The following is a 12,611-nucleotide window of genomic DNA, read 5'->3' on the forward strand; positions in this document are numbered from 1 at the left end:
TCATGGAAGACGGGGTCGGTGATCAACTGGATGCGGTTTCTGCCACGGCTCGAGTGCAGAGATCAGGCAGAAGGGCGTGAGTGGTTATACGGATCGGAATGGTCGACTGCTCCGTGGCATTGGCGGGTAGCGAAAAGCCCAATCCCGGATCGACAGATGAGCGGTAATGTCGAATGGCGTGTGTGTGCGTGTGTGTGTGTGTGTGTGTGTGTGTGTGTGTCGTGTGACTGGATGTGCTATGGATGACGGAGCGAGGAGCAGGAATTGGGGGAAAGCTGGAGGTTTAGAAGAGTCAGGCGGGTATAGCAGTAGTACGTAAAAGAGAAGTGGATGAGTAACGGGCGTGTAGGGGATTCCTGGCTTTGCTCCCTCTTTTATTCGAGATGGAGATTTGGGTTTTTCTTACCCTGGTAACTTGACCTGGCCCTAGCTAACCTAACCGCGAGCTGCCGGCAACCACAAGTGGCGGACCAGCATTAAAAAAAAATCCACAAAAAAAATTTCGGGTTCGAAGCATGTGTGATGGGACTGGGCAATTCCATGCAGAAAATACAAAGAGGTACCTTGTCCCGCCGGACAGGGGCAGGACACAGGCAGGTACCAGCTACTTACGTGAGATGTACCTGCAATTCCCCGACACAGCTGCACAGCCCTTCGGCGGGTACATTCCAGCCTCAGGCACCGGATGTTTCCATTACACGCTGGTTTCCCTTGTCTTGTTTTCCTCTTCCTTTCCTCGAAAGCTGTCCCACCCACAAACTCTGGTTTCCGCATGTATACTACCTACCTATACAAAACCTGCCGGTGAGAGATTTTCAACACGACAACATCAGACGCCATCAGAGATGCAACGCAGCAATTCCAGCACAGATCTTATAGAATATCTCTGCGCAATGCGTATCCGCTGGCATCCTAGGGCCTATTTCTATTGTATGTACTTTGCGCTGCTCTCACACAGCGTTCGTACCTGTGGTTGCGCAGGGAAAAAAAAGAGGAAAAAAAAATCCCATCTCACGTACACATGTGATAGAACAACGACACCTGGGTCGATGGAGTGTAGTATTTGATAACGTTACCTACCCCCCCTACCTCCCAACTTAATCTTTCCAGAGGTTTATTATTTCCCGTTCGAGACAAGATGGTTGGTTAGGCGTTTGTGAGATCACCATCCCCTCCCTCCCCTACCCTGTATCCTCCTAATAATACCGAGCCCTGCCCATTTGGGGACGTGTGGTTTTTCTGCGGTGAAGCACGGTACGACGTGATAGATGATAGATTACGAGGCATACTGCCTACCTATGGTGGCATTATCCGGTACCACCCCGAACCTGACTCTACCTTACTTACCTACAAGGTAGCACTCGCCTACCCCTTACGTAATCCTCTATCTATACCCAACGTCCTCATCGCTACCCGAAGGTGGTTACTATTAGGGTTGGACGGCCGGTTGAGACGGTGGCCATCCGAGGCGGCACTGGATGGGTTCTCGGGTGGCTTAGGTAGGCTTAGCGACGCGTTGGGGACATACCTAGGTAGATATACCTACCTATATGCTTGGGTGGTTGGACTTAGTTCGAACGCTCAACACTTGAGCGGGGCGAAGGCAAAAATCACGATGAACGGTACCTGACCTGACCGTCGATCTCCCTTAACGATATAACTATCCCCTACCTACAGCGCTGCAACAGGCCGTAAGCTTGGGCACTTCATCCCGTGGCAACACAAAAAGAACATTCTACCCGCCTGCCAGACCTATCATCCATCCGTTTAAGAAAGTAGGTACCTAGGTAGGTATCTAAGTAGGTAACACTGGTTAGGCCGATCTACCGGGCACCGAATTTACGCTATGTACGTCACTGCAACTGCCATTGCTGACATCGGCGGCCCGTAGAGCTTCATTGGCCCCCCTCCTCTTCACGCAGCTACCCGGGAACCATGCAACAGTCACCTCTTCCCCTTCATCTAAGTCTCCGCTGCATTGAACCCTGCCTAACATCTTCGGTCTGCTATGTTCAGGATAGAAGAGACTGGCCCAGGTTACCGGATTGTCATCTGCCTATTGTGAGGGAGCCTTCACATCCATGGGAATTTGGAGAATCCGATCCTACCAACGAATTTTTTTTTTAAAAAAAACCTGCCTCGACCTGTACAAGCAAATGTGCATGAGTGTGGGTGTTACTGTAACCTCCACCGGCCAGTCAGATTCCCACCCCGGCCCATCATCCACTTCGGCTCCGCATTGTGTTCTGGTGTTCGGTTCTGATGGAGTGTGGTCGCGCAATTATTACCGCCACCGACGAGTGATAGGTCGCCGCATACGTATATGAAAACTCGCAGCCGTGGCAATTGGTGTGTTGGATCGGTATACCTGATCGGTATGCCTAAGTAAGAGAAGGGCCTCTGCAGTTGCACTACGTGGAGCTTCCCAGCCGGAGGCGCCTAGCCTGGTAGCGCTGCGTCGGACATCAGCCGATGGCGGTGACGATGCTTTGTGTTATCTCTCTAAAGATCGGCTCGAGGGAGCAATCCAAATATTTTTCTGCGAGATGGCCGGCACCCCTCGTGGCCTCCTCGGGGGGTTCGGCCTCACCATTCTGCTGGGCCTGCGAAAAGTCTCGCCCGTTGATGACCGTCCCTTCCGGGTAGGACGGTTGCCTACCTGTCTCGACCAGCATAACGAACTGAGGGTCTATGGGGACGCCTCCGAGGAAGCGCACGTTGAAATCGGTCGCCATGACCTGACCCCCTCCCTTGCCGAAGATATTGGTGCACTCGGCGCAATTTGGGCAGACGAACCCGACCATGTTTTCGACAACGCCGATGATCGATATGCCCGTCTTCGCACAGAAATTCAGCTCTTTTCGGACGTCGGCTGTGGCGACGGCTTGAGGAGTGGTGACTACCACGGCCCCGGCCACCTGTCCGGGAAATGCATCCTTCAGAAGCGTCTCTGCAAGTGAGATATGCTCGTCAGACGTTCCCGGGGGTGTATCGATAAGCAAGTAGTCCATCTCCCCCCATAGCACGTCGGAGAGGAACTGGCGGATCATGGCCGTCTTCTTCGGGCCTCGCCATACTACGGCATCCCCCCTCCCGCGCAATAGGAAACCTAAGCTCATGCATCTCAATTCGCCTACACCGGAATCGGGGTTGGCAGGGTGAACGGTTACGGGGAGCCACCCTCCGGGCGCCTGGGTAACTTTCGCGTCTTCGATATTGAACATGCGCGGCATGGAAGGCCCCGTCAGATCGACATCGAGAACTCCGACGGAATGGCCAGCAAGCGACAGCGATAAAGCTAACTGTGTTGTCACGGAAGATTTTCCTACGCCTCCCTTGCCCGAGAGGACCTGCAACGGTGTAGGGGATCCTGTTAGTTCTATGCCCTGCCGTGCGATGGGTGGGAAGGTGGCGGGCGGGGGGTATACCAAGATGATGCGCTTGATCTTTGCGAGAGACATGGCCGTCGATCTGGCGACGAGGCGGGCGATTGACGAACGTAGGTGTAACTAAGTGAGAGGATACGGAGACGTCAAGGCGGTTGGAAAAGCCGCATGCTGGAAGTGGTGCACACCTCGTCCGTATCCTTCTCTGGACGGGTGCGGACTGGATACGAGGACAAAGTCCAACCTTGAGAGCGGACTCACACAGATTTGCCCCGACATCGCCTCCATCATCGCATTTATCAGCAAGGGACAGACATGCACGCTAGGCACTCGTCGAGGTTATGCATGTATCTGGTGCTTTAACCTGGAAATGGATTTGTGGCCTTCCGTTGACCCCGCCCATGTTGTCCCCATTGAAATGACGAAATCCCATCCAGCTTTGAATATGGGTTTTTGTGTTCCACCCGGGCGAGATACCACTGCTATCACATCAGGTCGATGCCGCACGTGACAAGAACATCTATTAGATGGAGAGGCTCCGAGTCATGTCCCCGGTCCTGGCGCACCCTCACCTGTGCAGCTAATGGAGATACCAAAGGTTCCTAGGGTACCTACCTACTTTTCTGCTGTTCTATTTGGTCGTTCTGCGACCTGATGTATCTCTACTCTATACCTACGAGAACCCCCGGTTCGCGTCTCCATGTGGCTGTGTCTTGGCTCAGCACCAGTGGCTCAACCGTTCGCCCCTCCGCCCCCTGGAGTGCGCATTGGTCTCCACTTAGGTACCCGGGTACCTTACAGCATGGAGGTTCGGTTCCCAGCAACGTCCGGGCCACCTGGAAGGCTGCCCAGATTGATCCTGGCAGCTCGTAGTGTAACAAAAACGTCGCCGACGAACCCGGCCCCTGAATCGCCTTCGTTCCCTTCTGGCTATCGGCTGACGACGTTTCGGCTCTCAAACAAATGCCAGTCTTTTTTTTTGCCTCGTGCTCTTCTTGGCAATTGATCTCGGAAACGAATCTGACCAGATATACGGGAGCCGACGACGATGCCTCGCCGCGCACCCTGCGACACCCGCGCTTCTACCCCGTAACTGGTTATAGCTGATAGCTGCATTGTACCACTCAAGAGATCGGTCACGATCTCGACCTCGAACCATCGCCTCGCTGGCAACCAACATGAGCATCGCCCTGCGCGAACATGGACGATCCTTGGGGCTCGCCTTGGTCATCAAACACGATCTCCAAGCCAGATCCGACGCTGTCGCCGCCGAAAAAACTACTCAGTCCGCCGCCGAAGGCCTTCTTCGGTAGCACGTTGAGCCTCTCGAGCCCGTCGCCCTGGGCAGAAGATGCCGGTCGCGGAGATTGGACGTCAGAGCAGCCGGACTCTGCCGCGAATACACTCGACTGGGGAGCATGGGCGGACCCGTCTTCGCAGTCCTCTCAACCGAGCCCACGGCTGGGCGTGCTAGGAAAAGGAGGCTCGAACGCGTGGCCGAGTAGCACCGCGACCTCCCCCTCTCTTAGGCCGCTTCCTCGATCTCGAACCTCCTCTATATTCCGATCTCATTCTCCAGATCCGTGGGCGACGGAATTATCGCTGCAGGACAGGAGAAGAGATGCCTCGGCAACGTCGGCAACGCCCAGCAAGTCCACCGGTACAAGTCCTCGGGACGAGTCGGCCGAGATACCCACACCCCATGTGGAAAAGCAAAACAGTATAGAGGGCATCGGGCTGGGAGTGGATATTATCGGGTCAGAAGGAGAGGCCGAAAGAACAATAGACACCGGATCGAGCGTATGGGAACTCTCACGGCCGTCGACAAGTCCGCGGGAATCTCGTGATCTCGATGCCGATTCCGCGCCCAAAGTAGAGGTTCAGGATTTCCACTCTAGGCCGTCCTCCACCTTCTCGCGAGATAGCTACAATGGAGCCGACCGCCAGGATTCGCCTATTACTTCCATCGACGAAGACCCTAGGTCGCGTCTACGGATCGCGTCTCGAAAGGCATCCGGGAAAGTTCAGGAACTTGTGGGGATGTATGATGGCTTGGCAAAATCCATGCTTGAAGAACTGCCCACGTCGTCACGGCCAGGATCTTCGAGGAGGGACGGGCAAGAGAGATCGTCAAGTCGGGCCCGAAGCGTAGGTGCGGCAGATGACGGGGATTTCGGTGACTTTGAAGATGCGAAAAGCGTGAATGAGAAACTGGCACCAAATTCAAGTTCCACTTTGGCCTTTCCCGACAGATCATCAACGCCTAAAGACCTGTCCCGGGATGCAAAACCGGTACGAGGGTCTATTAATCAGCGATCCACGACGTCAGGAAAGGCATCGGCGCCGGTTCGACAGCTTATGGAGAAATTTGGGCCCATAAGATTCGATACCGACCTCCAGTCCATCGAGAAACTGTTTCCAGACCTCCCGCACAATATCAGTGACGATACAAAAGAACCCCACAACATTCCCGAGCATATCATCAATGATAGCTTCGAAACCATTTCGGAGCGTAAAGCATGGTACCGAATATCCCGTTACGGATCAGTCCGGAAGCATGACTCTGGAGACGAGGACAATTACCATCGTGTGGAGTGGTCGACCTCGTATTTACACAGCGAAACCATAAAAATAGTCCGGAGGTGGATGGAAGAGGATTCGATTGCGGGACGAGTTACGCTAGGAGCCGGGAAGCGCACAAGCGTGTTTAACTGGGACTCTGCCGCAGCTCCTGTGGACTTGGGCAAGGTATTTGCCCGAAAGGCTTCGTCTGCTACCCCCCCGCGGGCGAGTTCAAAAGCGTTACCGGATCCAGGCTCAGAACGCCCGGCGCATCCCGTAGCCTTACGTATCGAAACCAGAAAATCGATCAAGAGTCCGATCGAGCCCCCACCTGCAACCGGCGCCAGTTTTGGTTGGGGCTCGAGTGCCGTCAAGTCGCCGCCCCTCCCCGGACCGACTCCCAGCAACAACAGGGGGGGTAAACACGTGCCATCCATCAGCCAACCTGTATCCCTACCAGCCAAAACCGAGGCTAAACCCAGCGTCACCTCCCCAACGCAGCAGCAGCCAAGCCAGAGCGAGCTTATCTCGGATGACGACGACGATGAATGGGGTGAGATGGTTTCTTCTCCTCGAGTGGAATCCCAACCGGGCCCTACCTTTGTCGCGCAATCACTTAGCGCCCTAAACGGTATCGCATCAGCGCAGGCTAGCTCTACCGCTGATAGCCCAGGTCCTAGCGGTAAATCGACACAAATACCCTCTGTTACCGATCTGGGGGATGGCCGGGGTCCAAAGCAGATTCCCAGCCGGGTAGGCCCGTCGAATATAGAAGCGCAAAGGGTGGCTTTGTGGCCCATCGAGGATTTCTCCGTCTTTGAAAACGCTGCTCAGATGGCCACGTCGCCAAAACGGAACCAGGATCCTTGGCCTTTAGACGGCATTCCGGTCCTCGGATCGCCCACAACAACGGCGTCAGCAGCTCAAGGAGCAGGCGTAGCCAAAGCCAAACCGACGTCGGGCGCGAGCCAGCCTCGCGAAAAGAGTGCGCGGGCGGACACGGGGAAGACAGCAGATGCCACACCCCCGCTGACGGCCGTGCTCGGCCCGATCCAGAAAGACCAGCAACGAGATCAAGACGAGATCGTTCAACGCGTTGTTAAAAACCTGCCTGACCTGTCATATATGCTGCGTTAGTTAGTTTATGTCTTGGGAGGTGCGGCGATCAGTATAAGCAGTTGATTACGACGGCAGCCGGGGACGGGAGATCGGATAGGGACGCGAGCGTTTAAGGAAAACAAAAGGGCGCCGATAGTACACGGGTTTTGAATGGGCAAACATCACTGCAGGCGTCTTGCGGTCTCGGGAATTGAGATGATTCCATTCTTTCCGCATCGCGCGTTTATTCCGTTTCAGCGGTCCGGAGCCAACCTAGGTAGTTGTCTGTGTGCACATGCATCTAGGGGTCCGTGTATAAGCACTTGCACGGGAACGAGGCGAAGCTTCACGTATATACATAGCAATCCGTATGATATGAGTATCACCATCTGCACGTCCAGCTCATCATCCGGATCCCGGCCTTGGCATGCTGGCCACGTCCGCAGCGCGAAACCCTTACAGTATCTCGATATCTCCAAGATTCACTCTCCACGTGCACGAGAGAAGCAACAGAGACGTGGCAGGCTCGTCAGCGTATCCGATCAAAAACGTGCAGATACCCGGTTGTCGAGCCGAGAGATCGAGCTAGGGCGCCGGGGCCCGAGACCGACGTTGTTGCATAAGCCACCATTTATTGCGGCTCAATATAGGTAGGCTACTTGTTTTGCGCGTTTGGCCGCCCCCGTCCCGCCCCCCTGTTTTACAGGGATTCCTCCAGAGAAGTCTGGTTTTCTTTCCACGATTCTTCTTCGTGGGCTTAGGACACGACACCGGCAGGGGGGTACGTCCCAATTCCAGCGGCCGGCTAAAGACCTGCCTGTGTTTGGAATGTATTCAGCCTCGACGGCCTCCACTTCAACAACCGCCCTCCTCGCCCGCGAAGCCCCCAGCCACTAACCAGGTACTTCCGGGTACGCCGCCGCTCTCTGTGCAGCATGCCGAATCTCGGCAGTCTTGCAGTGAGACCGCTGGCCGAGATGCTACGCGTTTGTACCCGCAAGTACATCGCGGCGTTCGAACGTCCCCCCCGGTCGTAATCCTAAACAGATACGGGGTAAATGCAATCCTTCCTACCTAAGTAGGTAGTCAGCGCGAGCTCCCCCGGATGTTGCAGTGATCTGCCCAGCCTAGGGGGTAGTCGGTGGGCGCAATTGACACCGGTACGTGCCGGCGCAGCGCAGGTAGGTACTCATATATCACGACCTCTTATGGAAGATGAAAAAAAGAGGTCGAGGTCGGGCGCCGCTCGCTACTAAACCTCCCGTCTTCGCCATCGACATCGTCGTCACCCGTCCTACATTCTCCTCCCCCATTCCACAACATGGCTCGGACAAGCCTTTTGCTGCATTGTCCGGCCTCTTCAATTCTCTTTCCATGAGGTAGTCATCTTCTGCTATATTTATTATTCCCTTCGTTTCTCACGGTTGCTGGAAAACCATGTTTATCAAGTACTCGTTCTTAATTCGCATCGTCGCAGCTATCTCTATGCCTGCTTTCATCTTCGTCTCAGTTTTCAGTATCCATTTCTCCCTGCCCCTCGCCTCGCATCTACGCAGCTGGCCGGCCCCGCTTGCATCCCGCCAAAGCCCACATGGCGCGTAAGAACAGCGACGAGGAAAAGTCGTCGTTCGGGGATAGCGATAGCCATCACGCTCAGCTGCTCTACCGCTCGCTCGAGCAGTACAACGAAGATCAGAAGCGGAGCAGACGGCCTTCTTTCGTCCTAGCCGCCCTCGTGTTTCTGTTCGTCTCGTCGTCGGCCGGCGTCGCCCTCTCCATAATATTAATGCTTCAACCGGCCGAGGTCCAAACCCCGTGCATCGCCCGCGACCTGGTCTTGTTCGCGGCCGTCATGTCTCTGCTGTACATCTGTATCCATGTCAGGGGGGCGAGGAAAGATTACAGGAGGAGAGGAACTGGCCCGCCCCAGATCTACGGCCAATATCTGCATGCCAGTGCACTTCTTGTCGCGAGACTGGGTATTGCCGTGTGGGTCGCCGCTCTAGTCGCAACCGCCATCGTGATCTCTAAAGCAGCTCCCATGGCGGGTTTGGCAAAAGTAGCGCCGTACCTGAACTTGGTGATCTGCATCGGAGCGCTGTAAGAGTTGCGTGAGACTTTTCTTCACAGGGGTCGCTAATATTGCAACACAGACCTCCTTTTATTCTTATATCCGCCACGATCGAAAGATACACCACCCCATTCGCCACGACGGGGCTCTCGGCGGACTCGTTCTTGACCCGCCGTGTCAGCCAATTCGGAGATGATGAGCTCACTCCCGATCTTAGCGTTTCCCGCAGAGCCTCACTGCAGCGAAAGCAAAGCAACAGTGCTTCCATAATCACCTTGCCCTCGGCGGAGATCTTCCAGTACGGGATGTCCAAGCCACCAGAGACCTCGCGCAGAATCCCCGAACCCGTCGTGACAGCAGCGGGGGAGTCGGCCAACGATGAGGCCGAACTCATGGCGAACTCACCCGTTGGGCCAACCTATAACACACCTGTGGGCCCGAGAACTATGCCGCCGCCGCCAGTGATCCCGCCTATTCCAAAGATCCCCTTATCGCTTTCGAAGTCCCCGCCCCAGCCCGTATATAATCCCGGCGGGTGGCGGAATGAATGGGACCATGGTCCTGAAAAGATCGAGGTTAAAAGAAATGCCAACAAGTCGCCAGACAACTCGAGCACAGGGCGGTCCACCGCCGATTATTCCTCCACCTATTCATCGACCATGTCGGCAAATTCTTCGCAAACGCCCATGCGAGCAAACGCGCCCAGCGGAACAAGTAGCGTATATCGCGCGACACCAAGTACTAGCATTGCGAGCAGTGCTCGCCGCTCCCGGTTATCCACCGTCAGGTATGCCTCGAAGCCAGAGATTGCTGTGCGGCAAGAAATCAGAGTCATCAAGAACCCCCACTATTCGCCGGCCAGGGGGATCAGCCAAGACAAGAGTCGAGAGACGGTTATGCCCCTTGAGCCAGCGGCCATGCTGAGAGGTTCTCAGCATGCCCAGAGGAGGGTAGCGCCACCGCTAAGACGTAAACAGTCGAATTTTTCCCGGCCAATACCCTCGTCGAAAAGCTCTAGAGCCGACTCGGCCGTCGACATGACCGTTCCCAGAACATCGAATAACGAGATTTCACGAGGATGAGACGGCAAGATACCATTCGTAAATGTATATTATTGCTATTACCCAAGATATCCGTGGCCAGCATTTAGTCTGCCACATGTTTTGCTTTCGTCCCCGCAACGGCAACGCCTAACACTCATTGACGGAGCTCACTGCCGGTTCTAGGGAGAAAAAAAAAGTCAACGCATTTATACCCCGTGCCAAAGCTATGGCAGTTTCTACGCTGAGAAAAAGAGGCTGTAACCGCGAATTGGGGAGGTATTTGGATAGACAGATGGATGTCACCATTGTTGCGCGCCATGACGACGCTATACTAAGCTCAATGTCAGTTAGGTTTATAATCCTAGCAAGAGTAAATATTACGCGCATATACATACGCATATGCATACGGGTGTTGCATCGAGGATCGTGCTACGCGACTGGACAGGTGTCTCCGATTGGGTTGCAGTCGGTGCTGCAATGTCACTTAATATCACATCGCAGATGATAGTATACGGCTTCGCCTCGAAGCCCCGCAGCTTATGTAGACTGGGGGAAAGACGTCCTACGCTAACCCAGACGGCAGCTTTCTAGCTTGGGGCGAGAGTATCACGATCCCTATATTGCCAGAAACTCGGCCTACGTTTAAAACTCGGTCACGGAACTTGTGTCTCTACGAGGTGTGGCAAGGGGTGTGTATTTGTGTCGGGAATAGAGAGCCATCAAAGAGATAAAATTCGCTTATAACTGAAAGTTGTTATCGCATAGAAACCTCGCATAGAAGTCTATCTAAACCGAGAAGTGTAGGCGCTTACATTTTCGCGTGACAAGAGCCGTTCTAACTATGGGAGGCGTAGAGCTAAGAGAGAGACGCCGGACGTATTAGCCCGGCTGTTCCCACTCAAGAGGTGGGACATTGGAGAGAAATGAGAGATCCTGAACGGATTCTCATAGAACCCAGGTACCCTCGTTCCGGCTCTTGTCGCCTGCTTGCACATCTCCCTCCTCCTAGTTCTTCAAGAACCTGGCTTGTAAGCATTTACATAGGATTTCCTGGATTCGTGGAGCAAGCAACACGGCTTCTAACACTATTAGCAGCACTTCAGAAGTACGACAATAAAAGCCGAGAATTAATACACAAGTCATCCGCCGGGGTTTCAGAAAATGTCTAGTGTTCGAGAAAGGGGGGCGTATGCAGGTCAGGGTTTAGAGGCACAAGGTCGACGGCAAGCGATGCTGTATTACAGCTCGGCTCGAGATTTTCTGCCTACGACACATGGGAATGCACCACGGTAGCCGTTTAGAAGGGATCCCACCGACAAATCCGAGTACAGGTCTGGTGCAAAGACCTGCATGCAGGCAGCCGCGGACGTGCTCAATGTACATCCGCGGTCGCGAAGCAGGGCCCTTTTGTCTTAGAGACTCTACGGTCAACGAGAGCTTGGATCGCCCCAATCTGGTGCCGGGTCTCGGGATGGACAATGGACAAGGTAGCGGACCGGCGGTCGCTCTAGAACGCGGCGAGGATGGGGCACGGAGTGTGACAGGAACCTGGGGGCGCCGTGGGGACATCCATATCGCACTCGATATCCGCCTTGACTCGTAATATTCAATACTTCTATATCTAAACTCCAAAGAAAGTTATCCATGTTGATGCCTAGCTGATTTGCTCGAGTTAGTGTACGGCACGATACTTATAATAACCGGCGGGTCTGTAATAGCCTCTGATGGATCGATAGGCGACGCCAGGCGGAGAGCCGCCGGTAGCGCTCGGGCAGGCATTTACAACTGCGCGAGTTGCCATGCCGGGGACTGTTGACGCAGCGGCTGGAGGCCAGAGAAAGCTAGTCCACAATTCAGCTCCCTGCCGCGTTGTCAAATGACCCCTCCTCCCCTCTAGACTATATCATATCGTATCGATCGGTCGGAAAAGGGCAAGACGACCGGGCCGGACCGAGTCGACGTACGCATAAGTATAGGCCCAGCACCGTCCACCGCGGCCAAGACTGCACCGCAACGTTTCACCTGTAGGTTCTTCACCACACGACTCACGGCTCTGTGGCTCTACCTTCTAATACCGCAGCCACCACCCTATCGGCAATGTAGCCCGAGCCCGAGCCCCCAGCCCCCAGCTAGGAAAATCGACCGCCAGCAACCCGCCGCCGGACGCGGCCGCGCACGTCGGCGGAGGCAAACCCGACCCCTGTTCCCTCTCCCCGCACCACTTTCTCCTCCTCCTCCTCCGCGGGGCCGTGGCGCCCGGCCTCTCGCGCGCGCAGGCCGAGGCGGTGGCTCGGCCGTACGCGAGCGCGCCGCGGCGGGCGGCGCAGCCGGGGTTCTTCGCGGCGGGGGCGCAGCGCTGGGTGAGCGGGGGCGGGGCGCCGGCGGGTGGCGCTGCTGGGGCGGTTCGAGGCGTACGCGCTGGGCGGCGGCGCCTCCGTCGAGATCCCGGCC

General features: G+C 55.4%; 3 protein-coding genes across 3 annotated transcripts; 2 read left to right on the plus strand and 1 right to left on the minus strand.

Annotated features, from left to right (window-relative positions):
- Nucleotides 1–2,465: 2,465 nt before the first annotated feature.
- On the minus strand, nucleotides 2,466–3,461 carry GGS23DRAFT_605439 (P-loop containing nucleoside triphosphate hydrolase protein; the record flags this gene model as incomplete). Its single annotated transcript, XM_051519754.1, has 2 exons — nucleotides 2,466–3,350; nucleotides 3,429–3,461. 2 exons carry the CDS (start codon nucleotides 3,459–3,461, stop codon nucleotides 2,466–2,468), a joined length of 918 nt encoding a protein of 305 aa, XP_051371672.1.
- Nucleotides 3,462–4,489: 1,028 nt separating this feature from the next.
- On the plus strand, nucleotides 4,490–7,279 carry GGS23DRAFT_77051 (uncharacterized protein). Its single transcript, XM_051521265.1, has one exon. The coding sequence runs from the start codon at nucleotides 4,587–4,589 to the stop codon at nucleotides 7,083–7,085; it is 2,499 nt and encodes an 832-aa protein (XP_051371673.1). The 5' UTR covers nucleotides 4,490–4,586; the 3' UTR covers nucleotides 7,086–7,279.
- Nucleotides 7,280–8,530: 1,251 nt separating this feature from the next.
- GGS23DRAFT_77119 (uncharacterized protein) lies at nucleotides 8,531–10,253 on the plus strand. The gene is made up of 2 exons (XM_051521266.1): nucleotides 8,531–9,146; nucleotides 9,200–10,253. Exons 1-2 carry the CDS (start codon nucleotides 8,638–8,640, stop codon nucleotides 10,197–10,199), a joined length of 1,509 nt encoding a protein of 502 aa, XP_051371674.1. The 5' UTR covers nucleotides 8,531–8,637; the 3' UTR covers nucleotides 10,200–10,253.
- The last annotated feature ends 2,358 nt before the right edge of the window (nucleotides 10,254–12,611 follow it).

This window comes from Durotheca rogersii (genome assembly GCF_024521655.1).
Source record: "Durotheca rogersii strain YMJ 92031201 chromosome Unknown GGS23scaffold_11, whole genome shotgun sequence".
NCBI lineage: Eukaryota > Fungi > Ascomycota > Sordariomycetes > Xylariales > Xylariaceae > Durotheca > Durotheca rogersii.

Excerpts from the sequence above, each read along its gene's own strand:
- GGS23DRAFT_77051 (XM_051521265.1), top strand. The coding sequence starts at position 4,587 with ATGGACGATCCTTGGGGCTCGCCTTGGTCATCAAACACGATCTCCAAG.
- GGS23DRAFT_77119 (XM_051521266.1), top strand. The coding sequence starts at position 8,638 with ATGGCGCGTAAGAACAGCGACGAGGAAAAGTCGTCGTTCGGGGATAGC. Across the intron at positions 9,147-9,199 it reads GTGATCTGCATCGGAGCGCT|ACCTCCTTTTATTCTTATAT; the intron begins GTAAGAGTTGCG and ends ATTGCAACACAG.